This window comes from Cetorhinus maximus, unplaced genomic scaffold (genome assembly GCF_964194155.1).
Source record: "Cetorhinus maximus unplaced genomic scaffold, sCetMax3.hap1.1 HAP1_SCAFFOLD_296, whole genome shotgun sequence".
Taxonomy (NCBI): Eukaryota; Metazoa; Chordata; class Chondrichthyes; order Lamniformes; family Cetorhinidae; genus Cetorhinus; species Cetorhinus maximus.
In genome coordinates this window covers 2,838-25,073 of record NW_027596250.1, presented here as the reverse complement: position 1 = coordinate 25,073, position 22,236 = coordinate 2,838, and the positions used below count along the sequence as shown (strand labels likewise).

The following is a 22,236-nucleotide window of genomic DNA, read 5'->3' as shown; positions in this document are numbered from 1 at the left end:
CGGGAGTGAGTTACAGACTGGAATCTAACCGAGGGGTTTGGGGTTTTATATATAAAATAACAGATACCCGGGAGTGAGTTCCAGCCTCGAATGTAATCGAGGGGTTCGGTGGGGGTTTACGTATAGAATAACGGATACCCGGGAGTGAGTTACAGCCTGGAATCTAATCGAGGGGTTCGGGGTGGGTTTATATATAGAATAACAGATACCCGGGAGTGAGTTACAGACTGGAATCTAATCGAGGTTGTTCGGGGTGGGTTTATATATAGAATAACAGATACCCGGGAGTGAATTACAGACTGGAATCTAATCGAGTGGTTCGGGAGTTGTTTATGTATAGAATAACGGATACCCGGGAGTGAGTTGCAGATTGGAATCAAATCGAGGGGTTCGGGGAGTTTATATATAGAATAACAGATATCCCGGAGTGAGTTGCAGACTGGAATCTAATCGAGGGGTTCGGGGTGGTTTATATATAGAATAACGGATACCCGGGAGTGAGTTACAGACTGGAATCTAATCGAGGTGTTCGGGGGGTTTATATATAGAATAACAGATACCCGGGAGTGAGTTACAGACTGGAATCTAATCGAGGGGTTCGGGGGGGTTTATATATAGAATAACAGATACCCGGGAGTGAGTTACAGACTGGAATCTAATCGAGGGGTTCGGGGTGGTTTATATATAGAATAACAGATACCCGGGAGTGAGTTACAGACTGGAATCTAATCGAGGGGTTCGGGGAGGTTTATATATAGAATAACAGATACCCGGGAGTGAGTTACAGACTGGAATCTAATCGAGGGGTTCGGGGTCGTTTATATATAGAATAACAGATACCCGGGAGTGAGTTACAGACTGGAATCTAATCGAGGGGTTCGGGGGGGGTGGTTTATATATAGAATAACAGATACCCGGGAGTGAGTAACAGACTGGAATCTAATCGAGGGGTTCGGGGTTGTTTATATATAGAATAACAGATACCCGGGAGTGAGTTACAGACTGGAATCTAATCGAGGGGTTCGGGGTGGTTTATATATAGAATAACAGATACCCGGGAGTGAGTTACTGACTGGAATCTAATCGAGGGGTTCGGGGGGGTTTATATATAGAATAACAGATACCCGGGAGTGAGTTACAGACTGGAATCTCATCGAGGGGTTCGGGGTGGTTTATATATAGAATAACAGATACCCGGGAGTGAGTTACAGACTGGAATCTAATCGAGGTGTTCGGGGGGTTTATATATAGAATAACAGATACCCGGGAGTGAGTTACAGACTGGAATCTAATCGAGGGGTTCGGGGGGGGCTTATATATAGAATAACATATACCCGGGAGTGAGTTACAGACTGGAATCTAATCGAGGGGTTCGGGGGGGGTTTATATATAGAATAACAGATACCCGGGAGTGAGTTACAGACTGGAATCTAATCGAGGGGTTCGGGGGGGGTTTATATATAGAATAACAGATACCCGGGAGTGAGTTACAGACTGGAATCTAATCGAGGGGTTCGGGGGGGGGTTTATATATAGAATAACAGATACCCGGAACGAGGTAGTGACTGGAATCTAATCGAGGGGTTGGGTCGATGTACCGTACGTGCAGACTGACTCTCTAACCGTGAGCTCCCCTTTCCCCTCCCCCTCCCCCCGGCCCTCAGCTGAGCTGGAGAAGCAGAAAGGGGTGATCCGGACCACCATGCTGCAAAGCGCCAGCCTGAAGAAGGACACGGTGAACGGCACGCTGACCAGCCTGGACGACACCTACGCCGTAGGCGAGGGGCTGAAGCGCAGCGCCCTCAGCAGCTCCCTGCGTGACCTCTCCGACGCAGGTAACCTGATGGCGGCGGGGGAGGGCGGGGGCAGGTTTGCTGGGAGTGGGGGAGGGGAGGGGAGGGGGCGGGTTTTGGTGGGAATGGGAGAGGGGAGCGGGCGGGACGCAGCAGGGCGAGCTGGGCAATTCCGGGTGCATTGACTAACCTGCTGGGCACCTGCAGTCGGTGGGCACGGCTCTGCTACTTATTGCTGCCCTGTTTGTACCCCCTGGTTAACCCTCTCTTCTCCAGGCTGCTAATCCTCCTGCGTTCTGTTCCTTGCTGTCTCTGTTTCTTGCATCTCTCCGCCCGGGGTCAACCTGTCCGTCCGGTTGCCGGGGAGTGTGATAGGTTCTTCCTTATTGCTTCCTCTGTCCCCATCCAGCACTCCCAGGACAGGTACAGCACGGGGTTAGATACAGAGTAAAGCTCCCTCTACACTGTCCCCATCAAACACTCCCAGGACAGGTACAGCACGGGGTTAGATACAGAGTAAAGCTCCCTCTACACCGTCCCCATCCAGCACTCCCAGGACAGGTACAGCACGGGGTTAGATACAGAGTAAAGCTCCCTCTACACCGTCCCCGTCAAACACTCCCAGGACAGGTACAGCACAGGGTTAGATACAGAGTAAAGCTCCCTCTGCACCGTCCCCGTCAAACACTCCCAGGACAGGTACAGCACAGGGTTAGATACAGAGTAAAGCTCCCTCTACACCGTCCCCGTCAAACTCTCCCAGGACAGGTACAGCACGGGGTTAGATACAGAGTAAAGCTCCCTCTACACCGTCCCCGTCAAACACTCCCAGGACAGGTACAGCACGGGGTTAGATACAGAGTAAAGCTCCCTCTACACCGTCCCCGTCAAACACTCCCAGGACAGGTACAGCACGGGGTTAGATACAGAGTAAAGCTCCCTCTACACCGTCCCCATCAAACACTCCCAGGACAGGTACAGCACGGGGTTAGATACAGAGTAAAGCTCCCTCTACACCGTCCCCATCAAACACTCCCAGGAGAGGCACAGCACGGGGTTAGATACAGAGTAAAGCTCCCTCTACACCGTCCCCATCAAACACTCCCAGGACAGGTACAGCACGGGGTTAGATACAGAGTAAAGCTCCCTCTACACCGTCCCCATCAAACACTCCCAGGACAGGTACAGCACGGGGTTAGATACAGAGTAAAGCTCCCTCTGCACCATCCCCATCAAACACTCCCAGGACAGATACAGCACGGGGTTAGATACAGAGTAAAGCTCCCTCTACACCATCCCCATCAAACACTCCCAGGACAGGTACAGCACGGGGTTAGATCCAGAGTAAAGTCCAGTTGTTAATTGCACTGTCCTGTGTGAATATGATTTACAAACCAGGATATTTGTCAATGTTAGGATATCTCAGTCACTCAGACAGTGTATTCAGCCCCAGTTGCACTGCTAAATGACTTTAATATTGGAAAAGATCCCTGGGTGCTTCACCTGAGCATTGTTGAAATGAATATATAGATACGAGAAATCTGTAGGTGAACAAAGGGCTTGGCAATCGCGGGAGAGAGAAAGAGACAGAGAGAGAAAAACAGCGAGAGAGTAAGACAGATAGAGAGAGAAAGAGATAGAAAAAGAGAGAGCGATCAATAGGACAGAGGGAAAGAGATAGAAGAGAGAGATAGAGAGGGACAGAGAGATAGAGAGAAAACACAGAGAAAGACAGAGAGATAGAGAGAGTGAGAGAGAGAGAGAGAGACAGATAGAGAAAGGGAGAGAGATAGATAGGACAGAGGGAGAGAGATCGAGAGAAGGAGAGAGGGATAGAGAGAGGGATAGAGAGGTGGAGAGAGAGTTAGAGAGAAAACACAGAGACAGAGATAGAGAGAGAGTGAGAGAGAGAGAGACAGATAGAGAAAGGGAGAGAGATAGATAGGACAGAGGGAGAGAGATAGAGAAAAGGAGAGAGAGATAGAGAGAGGGACAGAGAGGTGGAGAGAGAGATAGAGAGAGAAACACAGAGAGAGACAGAGACAGAGAGGAAGGGTGGGGAATTATCACATTGGGGACGGTCCTGTTGTTTTATTCATAGAAAGGATTGTTTGGCCACTTGAGAGGGTGCAGTGAAGATTTACAGTGATGGAAGACTCCAGGCTCCTTCAGGACATGGGTTAGCGATTGGGGGTTTGGCAAGGGGCATTGGACCGAGCCCAGTTTCTGTTCCATGTAGCTGTTACACCAAGAGCTGTCGTGAAACCCGAGCCTCAGTTGAGAGACTACACTGAGGTGTTCCTGAACCGTGTGCACTGACCGTGGGGAGGCTGTTGTGTGAATCTTCCCGCTGTTCCAGGGAGAGCGTTACAGGGAGAGAGTGATATCACGGAGAGAGAGTTACGGAGAGAGTGATGTCAAAGGGAGAGAGATATGGAGAGTGTGATGTCATGGGGAGAGTTATGGAGAGTGTGATGTCACGGAGAGAGTTATGGAGAGTGTGATGTCACAGGGAGAGAGTTATGGAGAGTCAGATGTCACAGGGAGAGCGTTACAGGGAGAGAGTGATGTCACAGGAAGAGAGTTATGGAGAGAGAGTGATGTCACAGGGAGAGAGTTATGGAGAGTGTGATGTCACAGGGAGAGTTATGGAGAGTGTGATGTCACAGGGAGAGAGTTATGGAGAATGTGATGTCACAGGGAGAGTGTTACAGGGAGAGAGTGATGTCACAGGGAGAGAGTTATGGAGAGAGATTGATGTCACAGGGAGAGAGTTATGGAGAGTGTGATGTCATGGAGAGAGTTATGGAGAGTGTGATGTCACAGAGAGAGTTATGGGGAGTGTGATGTCACAGGGAGAGCGTTACAGGGAGAGAGTGATGTCACAGGGAGAGAGTTATGGAGAGAGTGACATCACGGAGAATTAAGGGGAGAGAGTGATTTCACAAGGAGAGAGTTATGGAGAGGGTGATGTCACAGGGAGAGAGTTACGGGGAGAGAGAGATGTCACAGGGAGAGAGTTGCAGGGAGAGAGTTATGTCACAGGAAGAAAGTTATGGAGATGGTGATGTCACAGGGAGAGATTTACGGGGAGAGTGATGTCACAGAGAGATAGTTACGCAGAGAGAATGGCGTCACAGGGAAAGAGTTATAAGGAGAGAGTGATGTCACAGGGAGAGAGTTATGGAGAGAGTGACATCACAGAGAGAGTTACGGGGAGAGTGATGTCACAGGGAGAGAGTTACGGGGAGAGAGTGATGTCACGGGGAGAGAGTGACGTCACAGGGAGAGAGTGATGTCACAGGGAGAGAGTTACAGGGAGAGTGATGTGACAGGGAGAGAGTGACGTCACAGGGAGAGAGTTACAGAGAGAGTGATGTCACAGGGAGAGAGTTATGGAGAGAGTGATGTCACAGGGAGAGAGTGACGTCACAGGGAGAGAGTTATGGAGAGAGTGACGTCACAGGGAGAGAGTTACGGAGAGAGTGACGTCACGGGGAGAGAGTTACGGAGAGAGTGACGTCACAGGGAGAGAGTTACGGAGAGAGTGAAGTCACAGGGAGAGAGTTACGGAGAGAGTGACGTCACAGGGAGAGAGTTACGGGGAGAGTGATGTCACAGGGAGAGAGTTATGGAGAGAGTGATGTCACAGGGAGAGAGTGACGTCACAGGGAGAGAGTTACAGAGAGAGTGATGTCACAGGGAGAGAGTTATGGAGAGAGTGATGTCACAGGGAGAGAGTGATGTCACAGGGAGAGAGTTACGGAGAGAGTGACGTCACGGGGAGAGAGTTACGGAGAGAGTGACGTCACAGGGAGAGAGTTACGGAGAGAGTGACGTCACAGGGAGAGAGTTACGGAGAGAGTGAAGTCACAGGGAGAGAGTTACGGAGAGAGTGATGTCACAGGGAGAGAGTTATGGAGAGAGTGATGTCACAGGGAGAGAGTGACGTCACAGGGAGAGAGTTACGGAGAGCGAGATGTCACAGGGAGAGAGTTATGGAGAGAGTGACGTCACAGGGAGAGAGTTACGGAGAGAGTGACGTCACAGGGAGAGTTTTCAATCCCTGGTTCCTGCACAGTCTCACTGGAGAAACCTCTCAGGGGTTGAGGAGGGTGAAGAGCTGAACTGTATCCCGAGTTTATCTTTCCTCTCTCCATACCTTACACCTTCTGTTTCTCTGTCTCTCTCTCTCTCGCTCTCTGCATGTCCAACTGCTTCTTCAATACTCACTCTCTCCCTCTTCTCCACTCCACACTCACCCTCTCTCTCCTCCTCCCCTCTACACTCACCCTCTCATCCTCCCCTCTACCTCCACAGTCACCCTCTCTCTCCTCTTCCCCTCTACCTCCACACTCACCCTCTGCCCCCTCCTTCCCTCTCCCTATTAACTCCCTCCACAGTCACCCTCTCTCTCCTCCTCCCCTCTCAGTCCTCTCTCCCTCCACACTCATTCTCTCTCTCCTCTTCCCTGCCCCCTTCTCTCTCCCCACACGCACACTCTCTTCCTCGTCTCTCCACACTCACCCTCTCTCTCCTCCTCTCTCCTTCCACACTCACCCTCTCTTCCTCTACTCCCCTCTCTCTCCATACTCACCCTCTCTCTCTCTCTCCTTCCCGCTCCTTCCTCTCCCTCTCCAAACTCACCTGCTCCCTCTCTCCTTCCCTCTCCCTCTCTCCCTCCTCCCCTCACACACACCCTCTATTCCTCCTCTCTCCACACTCTCCCTCTCTTTCTCCTCCTCCCCGCTCCCTCCTCTCCCTCTCCACACTCACCCTCTCTCCTTCCCTCTCCCTCTCTCCCTCCTCCCCTCACGCACACCCTCAATTCCTCCTCTCTCCACATCCTCCCTCTCTCTCTCCTCCTCCTCCTCCCCACTCCCTCCTCTCCCTCCTCGCTCACCCTCCCTCCCTCCCTCCCCACCCAGCACCCCCCGAAGACACTGTTGCTGGTTGAAGTGGGCTTTGTGTATGAATAATCTGTTGCGAGGTGGGGGGGTTGGTGGGTTGGGGGGTCAGGTTGGGGGCTGACGGGGGGCAGTGGGGATGGGGGGGGGAGTGCTTTCTCTTGCCTTCTCTCGCTAACGCTTGGTGTTGCGTGTCTGGCTAGGGAAGCGGGGACGGAGAAACAGTGTGGGATCGCTCGACAGTACCATGGAAGTAAGTGGCAGCCCCCACCCTCCTTCAAATCATCAACCCCCCCACCCTTCCCAATAAAAACCCCCCCCCTCCGCCACTTCACCCCCTCCCACCCCGGGTACCTGCCTGATGTCCGCCATCTTGACTATATCCCCCCCCCTTACCGCATGGACATGCATGTTGCTGTCACCCCCTCCAGTGTCTGCATGCGTTTCCCCCCCCCACCCCATTATACCCCTCGTCATACATCCCCGCCCCACCCCCTCCCTCTGTGCCTCCCGTTGTCGAATTGCCCTCACAGAGTGGGGGGGCCCTGGCACCCCCCGCCCCCCCCCCCCCCCCCCACCTTCCTCCCGCCTCTCCCCACCCCCCCAACACCACCCCGGGCCAATCCCCATCCCGAATCCGTGGGGTTCCCATTCCCGGAGCAAGTTCCGTGAGATGCACCCCCCCCCCCCCCCTCCCACCCCAACCAGGAAGGATTTCCATCCCATTCCAGGCCCCCCCAGGGAAGGTGTGTAGGGAGGTGGGGGAAGGGGCCCCGAGCAGGAATGCTGACCCCGTGTGGTCACCCTGTCCCCAGACCCCCTTCAGCCCTCAGTCGCCACCCCCCCCCCCACTCCCCCCACAGGGTGACCTCCTCGGTGCCGACAGGGTCCCGGGTTCACTGGTCAGTCTCTGCGTCCGACTCTGGGACGGGCGATTCCTCCATCTCCCAGCTGCCCGGCGCGTACAGTTTAATCGCTGACCCTGTCAGGCATCTCGCTGCCTGTGATCAACCGCTTTCTCACACCTTACCGTCAGCTCTGGGCACAGGCACACACACATACACACACACACACACACACAGACACACACACATACACACGCACACACACACGCACACACACACACACACACACACACACACACAAACACACACAGACACACACACTCAGACACACACTTACAGACACACACACACACACAGACACACATACTCAGACACACACGTACTCACTCGCACACTCACAAACACACAGACACACACACTCAGACACACACTCACAGACACACACACACTCAGACATACACACAGACACTCAGACACAGACATGAGCTCACACACACACACACGCACAGACTCACACACACACACACTCACATGCACACACAGACACTCACACTTGCACAGTAACTCATACACACACACTCACGTGCGCACACACACACAAACACACACGCACACACACATACACACTCACACATATACACACACTCACTCACTCACTCGCACACACACAGACACACACACACTCACAAACACACACACTCAGACACACACTCACAGACACACACACTCGCACACTAACTCACACACACTCGCACACTAACTCACACACACTCGCACACTAACTCACACACACTCGCACACTAACTCACACACACACACTCACATGCGCACACACACACACAAACACACCCACACTCACGCACTCACACATTCACACACACACAGGCACATACACACACACACACTGTCTAACTTCCAGACGAAACACAGAAAGCGCTGGGCACATGCAGCTGGTCAGACACATGGAGAGGGAAGCAGAGCTGAGGCCGACCCCATCAGAGCGCAGCTCTGGGTCATCACCGAGCTGCGAGGTGGGCTGGGATTCTCCAGCCCCTTCGTGGGAGATTGGGGGAGGGGCCCAGCCGAAGGGGCAGAGACCCGGCCGCTCCCGGGGAAGGGAAGATCCCTCCCCCGTTGGCCCTGCTCCTCTCTCCGCGGGCGCTGCCTTGACCTACCAGCGTTCCCGCTTCCCGCTTCCCCTCCGTCGCGCAGGTGACCAAGCTCCTCTCTCCCCTCCCCCCGCCCCCCGTGGCACAATCGGCTCGCTCCTCACCGCACGGGGGTGGGTGGGGTGGGCTCTGGGGACCCGGGTTCCTCCCACCGCCTGGCGCTGGCGTCGCTCATCAGCTACAGGGGCTGCGCGCCTGGTGAAGGTGACTGTGTAACCAGGAGATGTTCTCTTTCTTTTTTTCCCCTCCCTCCCTCTCTCTCTCTCTCTCCCTCTCTCTCTCTGTCTCTCTCTCGCTCCTGCAGGGATCCATCATTAGCATCCCCCGGGTGCAGCCACGACCCATACCCATCCAGGAGGAGGCGACGATGCGCCCGCACCGACAGCTCTCCAACTCAGCCTCGTTCCTGGGCTCCCTCTTCGGCAGCAAGCGGGGCAAGCAGGGCGTCCACACCCACTTGCAGGCTGGCGGCGCCCAGCAGTACCCGGCCTCCTCCTACCAGCCGGCCTACCAGCTCCAGGCCGGGCAGTCGGAGGTGCCCTCCAAGATCCAGGCGCTGCACGCCCAGTACTGCCAGCCCCCGCCGCCCTACTACCACCACCACCGCTTCCATGCCCAGGCCAACCCCCAGCATGCCAACGTCACCCTCCAGCGCCCGTGCCGACAGAGGCCAGCACTGCCCCCGCTCCTGCCCCGGGCAGCCCTGGCGCACCCCGTCCGCCCGCCGGTCAGCTCGCCGCAGTCGCCGCTGGCCCCCCACCCGCTGCCCGCCTACGCCGTCAGCCAGCCCCTGGGGGGGCCCTACGGGCAGCCCCACCCCCACCCGGGGGCCCTGCAGCTGCAGCACGCCCAGCTGGCCAAGCCCCCCCACTTGCACCTGCTGCCGGCGCAGCACCCGCTGGCGCAGCACACCCTCAAGCCGCACCCGCTGGCGCACCACACCCTGCAGCACGTGCAGCAGCACGCCTTGCAGCAGCAGCATGCGCGGCAGCATGCGCTGCAGCAGCAGCATGCCTTGCAGCAGCAGCAGCACGCGCTGCAGCAGCAACAGCATGCGTTGCAGCAGCAGCATGCGCTGCAGCACGCGCAGCAGCAGCACGCGCTCCAGCAGCAGCAGCACGCGCTGCAGCAGCAACACGCGCAGCAGCAGCAGCATGCGCTGCAGCAACAGCACGCGCAGCAGCAGCAGCATGCGCTGCAGCAGCAGCAGCATGCCCTGCACCAGCCGCCCCAGCTCTCCCCCCACTCGCCCCTCTCCCCCCTCACGCCGCACTCCCCCCTCACCCCGCTCACCCCGCTCACCCCCCTCACCCCGCAGTCCCCCCACTCCCCCTACTCGCCGCTGCTACCCCTCTCGCCCGTGCCCCCGCACCCCCAGCAGAGCCTTGTCGGGCAGCCGAGCAGCCAGGTCTCCACCGGAGTCAAAGCCAAGCCCGTCAACCGGATCAGCACGGTGGTGTGAGCGAGGGACCAAGGATCGGGGGTGGGGGGAGGGGGAGGGTGTTGGGTGGGGGAGGGTGCGCGGAGCTTTGGGGAGGGGTTTTGGTGGGGGTTGGGGTGTGGGGTAGGGGGGGTGGGGAACCGTTCCTTAACCTCACTCCTTTTGGAAGTTTCAGCGCCGTACCCACTCACGGATGGATCTTCCCTTCGAAAATAGGGAGCGGTCGTCGGGGAGGTGGTAGACGCTGAGTTCTGAGGGGTACCCTGGCCTACCAGGGCCTAACCGGGCCTACCGTGGCCTAACTGGGCCTACCCCGGCCTATCTGGGCCCGCCCCAGCCAAACCGGGCCTGCCATGGCCTAACCGGCCCTAACCCGGCCTATCTGGGCCTAACCGGGCCTATTTGGGCCGACATGGCCTACTATGGCCTACCAGGCCTACCCTGGCCTACCAGGGCTTGCCCCGGCCTATCATGGCCTAGCGAGGCCTAACTGGTCCTACCCCGGCCTACCAGGGCCCAACCGGGCCTACCATGTCCTAACCCAGCCTCTCTGAGACTACTCTGGCCTACCATGGCCTAACCAGGCCGACCCCGGCCAATCTGGCTACCCCGGCCTATCCTGGGCTAACCAGGCCTACCCCGGCCTCCCTGGGCCTACCTGCCCAGAAGGAAAAGCCAGTTCAAAATGATCAACTCCCAGTGCAAGTCAGTAAAGCTGGCACCAGTAATAATGGAGTTCCATTTTAAGGCACACAAGACCCGTTCCGGACAGGTTTTGCTGGTACCCTTCACTTCCGAGGTTTCACTTGTTTTTTTTTTCCTCTCTCTCCTTCTGGGCCGGCCTACCCTGGCCTGCATATCATCACAGCCTGGGCCTCGATTTCTTTCTTATCCCAGCAACCACCACCACCCCCCACTCCAAAGCCCTCGTCATAAGACGTGTGCGGGGGGGAAAAAAAAAACTCTGAATCTCCTCCACCTCCCCCCACCCTTTATTTTTTAATATGTAAAAAGACAAACAGGACAAAAAAAAAAATATATAAACTCTTGCTGTGTTGCACGAAAGCCTGCAAAGGCCTAGGGGAGGGTGAAAATATTCCCCCCCCCTCCGAAACTACCGCTAAAAATGAAACGTGCCTCGCTGGCCCAGCACTGAAGCTTGAAAAAAATTGAGGATAGGGAAAGAGAGATTTACTGCGGGGCTGCGTTTCTGACAGAATGTATATTGAAAAAGAAAAACATATATTTAATTGTAATTAATTAATATGCGGACTGTATAATTCAGCAAATATATTTATTGAAGTACTTTGTCAAACTAAGACGTCAAAACAGCGGGTGAGTGAGAGGGTGAGACGGCACAGAGTGTGATGGTCACCACTCTCAGGTGTTGTCGTTTCTGATCGGATGAAACAGGATTTGAGGAAGACGAGGCGATGCTTTCCTCTGGGTCATCTCTGGATACCTGTGGGTGCTCCGGGAGAGCGAGGAGGTGTGTGGGTGTTTGTTCAAGGGTCCGTCTTTCACCCACGTCTGGGGGTCACCCGTGGTGGGAGGGGGAAGAAATCGCAGACCCGCGTCCCGTCACCGTGCGGGGGAATCACAGACCCGCGTCCCGTCACCGTGTGGGGGAATCACAGACCCGCGTCCCGTCACCGTGTGGGGGAATCACAGACGCAGACCCGCGTCCCGTCACCGTGTGGGGGAATCACAGACACAGACCCGCGTCACCGTGTGGGGGAATCACAGACCCGCGTCCCGTCACCGTGGGGGGGAATCACAGACACAGACCCGCGTCCCGTCACTGTGTGGGGGAATCGCAGATACAGACCCGCGTCCCGTCACCGTGTGGGGGAATCACAGACCCGCGTCCCGTCACCGTGTGGGAGAATCACAGACCCGCGTCCCGTCACCATGTGGTGGAAAACAAGGGGTGGATTTATTCTGATCTCGTGGGCACTCTGACTGTGAGACTGTGTCACAACTGCCTTGAAACACACGTCCAGCTTCCATTGTCCCCATCAAACACTCCCAGGGCAGGTACAGCACGGGGTTAGATACAGAGTAAAGCTCCTTCTACACTGTCCGCATTAAACACTACCAGGACAGGTACAGCACGGGGTTAGATACAGAGTAAAGCTCCCTCTACACTGTCCCCATCAAACACTCCCAGGGCAGGTACAGCACGGGGTTAGATACAGAGTAAAGCTCCCTCTACACTGTCCCCATTAAACGCTCACAGGGCAGGTACAGCACGGGATTAGATACAGAGTAAAGCTCCCTCTACACCGACCCCATCAAACACTCCCAGGGCAGGTACAGCACGGGGTTAGATACAGAGTAAAGCTCCCTCTATACTGTCCCCTTCAAACACTCCCAGGACAGATACAGCACAGGGTTAGATACAGAGTAAAACTACCTCTGCACCGTCCCCATCAAACACTCCCAGGACAGGTACAGCACGGGGTTAGATACAGAGTAAAACTCCCTCTGCACCATCCCCATCAAACACTCCCAGGACAGGTACAGCACGGGGTTAGATACAGAGCAAAGCTCCCTCTACACCGTCCCCATCAAACACTCCCAGGACAGGTACAGCACGGGGTTAGATACAGAGTAAAGCTCTCTCTACACTGTCCAATCAGTTTGAGTGTTGCACATTGATCAAAGCCATGTTCCTTGCCATACAGATAGTAAAAAGCACAGTGAAGTGTCCATTAAAATATTAAAATACCTTTAATTCCACCCTGAGATATTGTAAAATAATGTGGAAATATATTTGTAGTTGATTTTCAGCTATCCTGTACATATAATATAAAATGTAAAATATCTAAGCTTTAAATTACTGAACAGACCATTACACCAGAGTTACAGACTGGAATCTAATCGAGGGGTTCGGGGGCTTTATATATAGAATAACAGATACCCGGGAGTGAGTTACAGACTGGAATCTAATCGAGGGGTTCAGGGGGTTTATATATAGAATAATAGATACCCGGGAGTAAGTTACAGTCTGGAATATAATTGAGGGGTTCTAGGTGGTTAATATATAGAATAACAGCTACTGGGGGGTGAGTTACAGACTGGAGTCTAATCGAGGGGTTCGGGGGAGTTTATATATAGAATAACAGATACCCTGGAGTGAGTTACAGGCTGGAATCTAATTGAAGGGTTCGGGGGAGTTTATATATAGAATAACAGATACCCGGGAGTGAGTTACAGACTGGAATCTAATCGAGGGGTTCGGGGTTGTTTATATATAGAATAACTGATACCCGGGAGTGAGTTACAGACTGGAATCTAATCGAGGAGTTCAGGGGGTTTATATATAGAATAACAGATTCCCGGGAGTGAGTTACAGACGGGAATCTAATCGAGGGATTCGGGGTGGGTTTATATATAGAATAACAGATACCCGGGAGTGAGTTACATGCTGGAATCTAATCGAGGGGTTCGGGGTGGTTTATATATAGAATAACAGATACCCGGGAGTGAGTTACAGACAGCAATCTAATCGAGGGGTTTGGGGGTTTATATACAGAATAACAGGTACCTGGAAGTGAGTTACACACTGGAATCTAATCAAGGTTTTTGGGGTGGGTTCATATATAGAATAACAGATACCCGGGAGTGAGTTACAGATTGGAATCTAATTGAGGGGTTCGGGAGTGGTTTATATATAGAATAACAGATTCCCAGGAGTGAGTTACAGACGGGAATCTAACCGAGGGGCTTGGGAGTGGTTTATATGCAGAATAACAGAGACCCGGGAGTGAGTTACAGGCTGGAATCTAATTGAAGGGTTCGGTGGAGTTTATAGATAGAATAACAGGTACCTGGAAGTGAGTTACACACCGGAATCTAATCAAAGTTTTTGGGGTGGGTTCATATATAGAATAACAGATACCCGGGAGTGAGTTACAGACTGGAATCTAATCGAAGAGTTCAGGGGGTTTATATATAGATAACAGATTCCCGGGAGTGAGTTACAGACAGGAATCTAATCGAGGGTCTCGGGAATGGTTTATATGCAGAATAACAGATACCCGGGAGTGAGTTACAGACTGGAATCTAATCGAGGGGTTCAGGTGGGGTTTATATATAGAATAACAGATACCCAGGAGTGAGTTACAGACAGGAATCTAATCGAGGGGTTTGGGGGTTTATATACAGAATAACAGGTACCCGTGAGTGAGATACAGACTGGAATCTAATCGAGGGTTTCGGGGGGGTTTATATATAGAATAACAGATACCCTGGAGTGAGTTACAGATTGGAATCTAATTGAGGCGTTCGGGAGTGGTTTATATACAGAATAACAGATTCCCAGGAGTGAGTTACAGACTGGAATCTAATCGAGGGGTTCGGGAGTGGTTTATATGCAGAATAGCAGATACCCGGGAGTGAATTACAGACTGGAATCTAATCAAGGGGTTCGGTGTGGTTTATATATAGAATAGCAGATACCCGGGAATGAGTAACAGGCTGGAATCTAATTGAGGGGTTCGAGGGGTTTATATATAGAATAACAGATACGCGGGAGTGAGTTACAGACTGGAATGTAATCGAGGGGTTCGGGGTGGTTTATATATAGAATAACAGATACCCAGGAGTGAGTTACAGACTGGAATCTAATCGAGGGCTTCGGGGGGTTTATCTCTAGAATAACAGATACCCGGGAGTGAGTTACAGACTGGAATCTAAGCGAGGACTTCGGTGGGTTTATATATAGAATAACAGATACCCGGGAGTGAGTTACAGACTGGAATCTAATCGAGGGCTTTGGAGGGTTTATATATAGAATAACAGATACGCGGGAGTGAGTTACAGTCTGGAATCTAATCGAGGGGTTTGGGAGGTTTATATGTAGAATAACAGATACCCGGGAGTGAGTTACAGACTGGAATCTAATCGATGGGTTCGGGTGGTTTATATATAAAATAACAGATACCCAGGAGTGAGTTACAGGCTGGAATCTAATCGAGGGGTTTGGGGTGGTTTATATATAGAATAACAGATACCCGGGAGTGAGTTACAGACTGGAATCTAATCGAGGGTTTCGGGGTGGTATATATATAGATTAACAGATACCCAGGAGTGAGTTACAGACAGGAATCTAATTGAGGGGTTCGGGGGGTTTTTTATATAGAATTACAGATACCCGGGAGTGAGTTACAGGCTGTGAATCTAATCGAGGGGTTCGGGGGAGTTTATATTTAGAATAACAGATACCCGGGAGTGAGTTACAGACTGGAATCTAATCGAGGGGTTCGGTGGGGTTTATATATAGAATAACAGATACCCGGGAGTGAGTTACAGACTGGAATCTAATCGAGGGGTTCGGCGGGGTTTATATATAGAATAACAGATACCTGGGAGTGAGTTACAGACTGGAATCTAATCGAGGGGTTCGGGGGGGGTTTATATATAGAATAACAGATACCCGGGAGTGAGTTACAGACTGGAATCTAATCGAGGGGTTTGGGGAGTTTATATATCGAATAACAGATACCCGGGAGTGAGTTACAGACTAGAATCTAATCGAGGGGTTCGGGGGGGTTTATATATAGAATAACAGATACCTGGGAGTGAGTTACAGACTGGAATCTAATCGACGGGCTCGGGTGGTTTATATATAGAATAACAGATACCCGGGAGTGAGTTACAGGCTGGAATCTAATCGAGGGGTTCAGGGTGGTTTATATATAGAATAACAGATACCCAGGAGTGAGTTACAGACTGGAATCTAATCGAGGGGTTCAGGGTGGTTTATATATAGAATAACAGATACCCGGGAGTGAGTTACAGACTGGAATCTAATCGAGGAGTTCGGAGGGTTTATATATAGAATAACAGATACCCGGGAGTGAGTTACAGACTGGAATCTAATCGAGGGGTTCGGGGGGTTTATATATAGAATAACAGATACCCGGGAGTGAGTTACAGACTGGAATCTAATCGAGGGGTTCGGGGGGTTTATATATAGAATAACAGATACCCGGGAGTGAGTTACAGACTGGAATCTAATCGAGGGGGTCGGAGGGTTTATATATAGAATAACAGATACCCGGGAGTGAGTTACAGACTGGACTCAGCCATGTCTCTATGTTCGGGGTGGTAGACAGGTTGCTGGTGGACTGTGGGGGGCATTGCAGCTGACTCAGGACGGACACATCAATGTTAACCAGGGTGCAGGAATCCGGGTCAACGTGTCCTCTTCCCTCCCTCCCGCAACACCCATGGAGAGAGGCCAAATCTGGGGATTTGTCACCCCCTCCTCTACCCCTCGCCAACGAAACCCTGGTGGCCGCAATGTGAGGAACACAGGTCCCACCCCCCCTGCCCTTCCATCTCCACCCACCACCCCCCGCCCCCAACCACCTCCCCTACACTGGCTACCCCCCTCCTCCTCCCCCCTCCCTCCGCCAACCCACCCCCACCCCTCCCTCCGGCTCTGCATCCCGTGCCAACCGAGGGTTCAGACCGGGACGCACCGGTGGTACCCCAGGCCGACAGCTCCCCATCCCCCCGCTCGCTCGCCCACCACCCCACCGACCTTTCTTCCCCCTCCCCCTCCCCCGCACGATTCCCGGGAATGGGCCGGGGTTGGGGGGGTGGGGGGTCCACGTCCTCGGCAGAGGGAAGAGCTCCCGCCGGGTATCCGGAGCTGTCCTTCGGAGATCGGGGCCCTTTTGTGGAGCAATGTCAGCGCGTGCATGTTACAAGCCTCTTGTGTGATGTAAGCAAATGCATGGTCTCAAATCACGTGACTGGTGGAAAGCGTGTCAGCAAAAAAAAAAAAGTCGTGTTCGTATCGTCCCCTCTTTTTCTTTTTGGGTTTCTCTTCTGTTGTCAAAGACGATGTGGGCGATCTCCGCCTCTGGTGTGTACATAATTACCTGACGAAATAGGACGAACAAATAAAGAGATCTGTTAAGTTATTTTTCACAGTTTTGGCCGCCTGGGAGGCTGTGTTCGTGCCGGGGGTGGGGTGGGGGCGGGGCAGAGGGAGAGCCCTCGAAACGGAGCGGAGGAGGTGGAGGAGGAGGAGAGGGGCCTTCAGCCTCCAGTCGAGCCCCTTGCTGGCCCTTGGGAACGGGCTCTCCCAACTTGGTCCGGCCCTCCTCCCTCTGCCTCCGACCTGCTCCTCCACCCACTCCCCCCACATATCACCGCACATTTCTACCCTTCGAGTATTTATCCTTTTCGAGGGTGAATCTGCTTCCCCCGCCCTTTCGGGCAGCGCCTTCCAGATCACAACAACTCGCCGCGTCCAAAATAAATAAAATTCTCCTCATCTCCCCTTCCCCCCCCCCCCCCCCCCGCCGATTCTCTTCAATCTGTGTCCCTCCCCCTCCTCTGGTTACCGACCCCTCCCGCCACTGGGAACAGTTTCTCCTCATTTACTCGATCGAGACCCCCCCTCCCTCTTGATTTTGAATCCCCCTCGATTCAATCTCCCCCCCGCCTTAACCTTCTCCGCTCCGAGGAGAACAATCCCGGCTCCTCCGGTCTCTCCCAACATGGACGGAATTCCCTCATTCTTGGAACCGTTCTGGTAAACCTCTGCCACAGCTCCCGTCCCCCCACAAAGCCTTGACATCATTCGATCAACATCCTGGGGGTTTCCATTCACCAGAAACGGAAATGGACCCATCCCTATAAATACTGTGGTTATGAGAGCAGGTCAGAGGCTGGAATCCTTCAGAGAGTAACTCACCTCCTGACTTTCCCAAAGCCTGTCCACCATCTACAAGGCCCAAGTCAGGAGTGTGATGGAATACTCCCCACTTGCCTGGATGAGTGCAGCTCCCACAACACTCGAGAAGCTCGACACCGTCCAGGACAAAGCAGCCCCGCTTGATCGGCACCCCATCCACAAACATTCACTCCCTCCACCACCGACGCACAGGGGCAGCAGTGTGTGTGTACCATCTACAAGATGCACTGCAGCAACTCGCCAAGGCTCCTCCGACAGCCGCCGCCCAAACCCACCACCTCTACCACCTAGAAGGACAAGGGCAGCAGATACATGGGGAACACCACCACCTGCAAGTTCCCCCTCCGAGCCCCACACACACCATCCCGACTTGGAAATATATCGGCCGTTACTTCACTGTCGCTGGGTCAAAATCCTGGAACTCCCTCCCTAACAGCGCGGTGGGTGTACCTACACCACACGGGGACTGCAGCGGCTCAAGAAGGCAGCTCGCCACCACCTTCTCGAGGGGCAATTAGGGATGGGCAACAAATGCTGGGCCCAGCCAGCGACGCCCACCTCTTGTGAATAGGGAAAAACAAAATTGAAATATCGGGATGGGCAGACAGTGGAATGTGCTGGGAATAGATGACATTAAGTGGTGGATGTGTGAGCTGATGAAACTTTACACTGGGAAACAAGTTGACTGACTTCTTGTCCAGGGGATGGTATTATGGATACAGATTTACAGAACATTGGAGGCAGGATCTCAGACTGATCAGATCAAACCATTACAAAAACATAAGAACACAAAGGGATAGGAGCAGGGGGAGACCATTCGGCCCATCCGAGTCTGCTCCCCCATTCAGTACGATCATGGCTGATCTTGGGCTTCAACTCCCCCTTTCCTGCCTGCTACCCCATATCCCTCGATTCCCTGAGAGAGACCAAAATCCGTCTATCCCGGCCTTAAGCCTCTTCAACCATGGAGCATCCACACCCTCTGGGATAGAGAATCCCAAAGATTCCCAACCCTCTGAGTGAAGTAATTTCTCCTCATCTCAGTCTGAAATGATCGGCCCCCTTATTCAGAGACTGTGCCCCCCCCCCCCCGTGGTTTAGATGCCCCCGTGGTTTAGATCCCCCCGAGCAGCAGAAACAATCTCTCCGCGCCCACCCTGTCAAACCCCTTAAGAATCTCGTATGTCTCAATGCGATCACCTCTCATTCTGCTAAACTCCAGAGAACATCGGCCCAATTTACTCAGCCTCTCATCGTAGGGCAACCCCCACCCCCCTCATCCCAGGGACCAATCGAGTGAACCTTCACTGTACCCCGCCTCCGATGCGAGTCTATCCTTCCCTAAATGTGGAGACCAAAACTGCGCGCAGTTATTCCAGATGTGGTCTCACCTGTACGATTGCAGTAAGACTTTCTCTATTCTCGCCCTCCGACCTCCCCCTCCCTTTGCAACAAAGCGAAATACTGCCGATGCTGGAAATCTGAAATAAAAACAGCAAATGCTGGAAACGCTCAGCAGATCTGCGGAGAGAGAAACAGAGCTAACGTTTCACGTCCGTATGACTCTGCTTCAGAGGGGGGGGAGAGAATTAGAAAGGCGATGGATTTTTTTTTACTGTTTAAGAGGGGGTGGAGCGAGATGGAAGGTCAGCGATAGGTGGGAGCTCGGGAGAGGCGGACAAAGATGTCGTGGACACGAGACAGAGGGGGTGTTAATGTCAGTGTTAAAGACTAAAGAGGGTGCAGATAGCGGCGTAAAGGTAAGGTCACAGCAGGTGTTAATAGCAGACCCCCTTGCAATAAAGACCAACACGCCAGTTAACTTTCGAACTGCTTCCTCCACTTTCTGTTAACTTCACAATGCCAAGAGAATTTTGGATTTGCTCGGAAGAGGCTTCAAATGTAAAAGCGATAATGAGCTCGCGCTCAGCCAGACTAAGACCAAGCCTAAACTTGCGTTTATCCAGCGCCATACACTTCCCCCAGGATGTCCCAGAGCCCCTGAGAGCCGCAGAGGGAGTGTTGAAGTGCGGTCACTGTTGTGATGTAGGAGACGTGGCAGCCAATTTATGCACAGCACGACCCCACACACACACACACACACACAGCCAATGTGATAACGGTGCCGATCATCTGTCCCTCAGTGATGTTGGTTGAGGGATAAAAGTCGGCACCAGGACACCGGGGAGTTCTCCCACAGCCCCGATTGGAAGAACAGCCAACCTGAGGAGGCAAGCGGCGTCTCATCCTGAGAGCGGTTATCTCCGACAGCAGTGCTCCCTCAGTACTGACCCTCCAACAGTGCGGCGCTCCCTCAGCACTGACCCTCCGACAGCGCGGCGCTCCCTCAGCACTGACTCTCCGACAGCAGTGCTCCCTCAGTACTGACCCTCCGACAGTGCGGCGCTCCCTCAGCACTGACCCTCCGACAGCGCGGCGCTCCCTCAGCACTGACCCTCCGACAGCGCGGCGCTCCCTCAGCACTGACCCTCCGACAGTGCGGCGCTCCCTCAGCGCTGACCCTCCGACAGTGCGGTGCTCCCTCAGCACTGACCCTCCCACAGTGCGGCGCTCCCTCAGCACTGACCCTCCGACAGTGCGGCGCTCCCTCAGCGCTGACCCTCCGACAGTGCGGTGCTCCCTCAGCACTGACCCTCCCACAGTGCGGCGCTCCCTCAGCACTGACCCTCCGACAGTGCGGCGCTCCCTCAGCGCCGACCCTCCGACAGTGCGGCGCTCCCTCAGCACCAACCCTCCGACAGCGCGGTGCTCACTCACTACCAACCCTCCGACATTGCGGCACCCCCTCAATACTGACCCACCGACAGTGCAGTGCCCCCTCAGCAGCACTGACCCTCTGACAGTGCAGCACTCCCTCAATGCTGACCCTCCGACAGTGCGGCGCTTCCTCAGTACTGACCTGGCTCAGCACTGACCCTCTGACAGCGCAGCTCTCCTTCAGTACTGACCCTCCAACAGTGCGGCGCTCCCTCAGCACTGACCCTCCGACAGTGCGGCGCACCCTCAGCACTGACCCTCCGACAGCGCGGCGCTCCCTCAGCACCAACCCTCCGACAGCGCGGTGCTCACTCAGTACCAACCCTCCGACATTGCGGCACCCCCTCAGCACTGACCCTCCGACAGTGCGGCGCTCCCTCAGTACTGACCCTCCGACAGTGCGGTGCACCCTCAGTACTGACCCTCCGACAGTGCAGACCTCCCTCAGCACTGACCCTCCGACAGGGTGGCGCTCCCTGAATACTGACCCTACGACAGTGCGGCGCTCCCTCAGCACTGACCCTCCGACAGTGCGGCGCTCCCTCAGCACTGACCCTCCGACAGGGCGGCGCTCCCTCAGCACCGACCCTCCGACAGTGCGGCGCTCCCTCAGCACTGACCCTCCGACAGTGCGGCGCTCCCTCAGCACCGACCCTCCGACAGTGCGGCGCTCCCTCAGCACTGACCCTCCGACAGGGCGGCGCTCCCTCAGCACCGACCCTCCGACAGTGCGGCGCTCCCTCAGCACTGACCCTCCGACAGTGCGGCGCTCCCTCAGCACCGACCCTCCGGCAGTGCGGCGCTCCCTCAGCACTGACCCTCCGACAGGGTGGCGCTCCCTCAGCACCGACCCTCCGGCAGTGCGGCGCTCCCTCAGCACTGACCCTCCGACAGTGCGGCGCACCCTCAGCACTGACCCTCCGACAGTGCGGCGCTCCCTCAGCGCTGACCCTCCCCTCCCTGGGAACCAACACGAAGAGGAGAGGAAAAGAATGTGCGGCGCTGAGGGAACTCAGATGGATGGGAGACCCCCGACGGCGGATAAAATATGTTGTGGTGATGATCATCGTCGCAAAATGGAAGTGAAACACGTGATTTATCACAGAGAGGCACGGGGGAGCTTCCTGCGAGCAAATTGAGTCATTGCGTTTCCTTCATGACAACAGGGGCAGCGCCCATGACTTCACAGGTCCACGAGGGTGAACAAAATACACTTGGCCAAAGAGAAACGGGAAAAAAAAACATTGTCCACCAAATCTTTGTTCCATTTTGCCCACAATGAGGGGACTCCTTCGGCTGCCGCGGAGGCGGACGCGGTGCACGGTGGTGATGAGGCGGCGGATGGAGTTGAGTGGGGGCGCGTGGCCTGCGCGGCGATGACGTCGCGGGATCTGACGGTTGGGTTGGGGGGGGGGGGGAGGCGTCCGGATTGAAGATGTGATGACGTTGGGCTCTTGTGTGGGGGAGGGGAGGCCGCCGTGACGTAACGTGACGTGACGCTCTCTCCGGGGGTGGGTGGTTTGGGAGGGGGCGGGGTGCTGCCGAGGTCACCTGCGCTGGGGGCGGTTGGTCTGTGTACTGGTGGA

The 22,236-nt window shown here is 54.5% G+C and overlaps 1 protein-coding gene and 1 long non-coding RNA gene across 2 annotated transcripts in view; both read left to right on the top strand.

The window, feature by feature from the left end:
* The window catches only part of LOC144673128 (IQ motif and SEC7 domain-containing protein 1-like), an 87,755-nt gene extending 77,579 nt beyond the window's left edge, over positions 1-10,176 (top strand). The window contains exons 11-14 of the mRNA XM_078535112.1: positions 1,665-1,835; positions 6,904-6,953; positions 9,019-9,834; positions 10,033-10,176. Coding sequence (XP_078391238.1) covers positions 1,665-1,835; positions 6,904-6,953; positions 9,019-9,834; positions 10,033-10,176 — 1,181 coding nt within the window. The remainder of the gene's footprint in view (positions 1-1,664; positions 1,836-6,903; positions 6,954-9,018; positions 9,835-10,032) is intronic.
* Positions 10,177-15,361: 5,185 nt separating this feature from the next.
* Positions 15,362-17,093, top strand: LOC144673127 (uncharacterized). The gene is made up of 2 exons (XR_013574264.1): positions 15,362-15,430; positions 16,195-17,093. It is a non-coding gene; the product is annotated as an uncharacterized LOC144673127 (long non-coding RNA).
* The last annotated feature ends 5,143 nt before the right edge of the window (positions 17,094-22,236 follow it).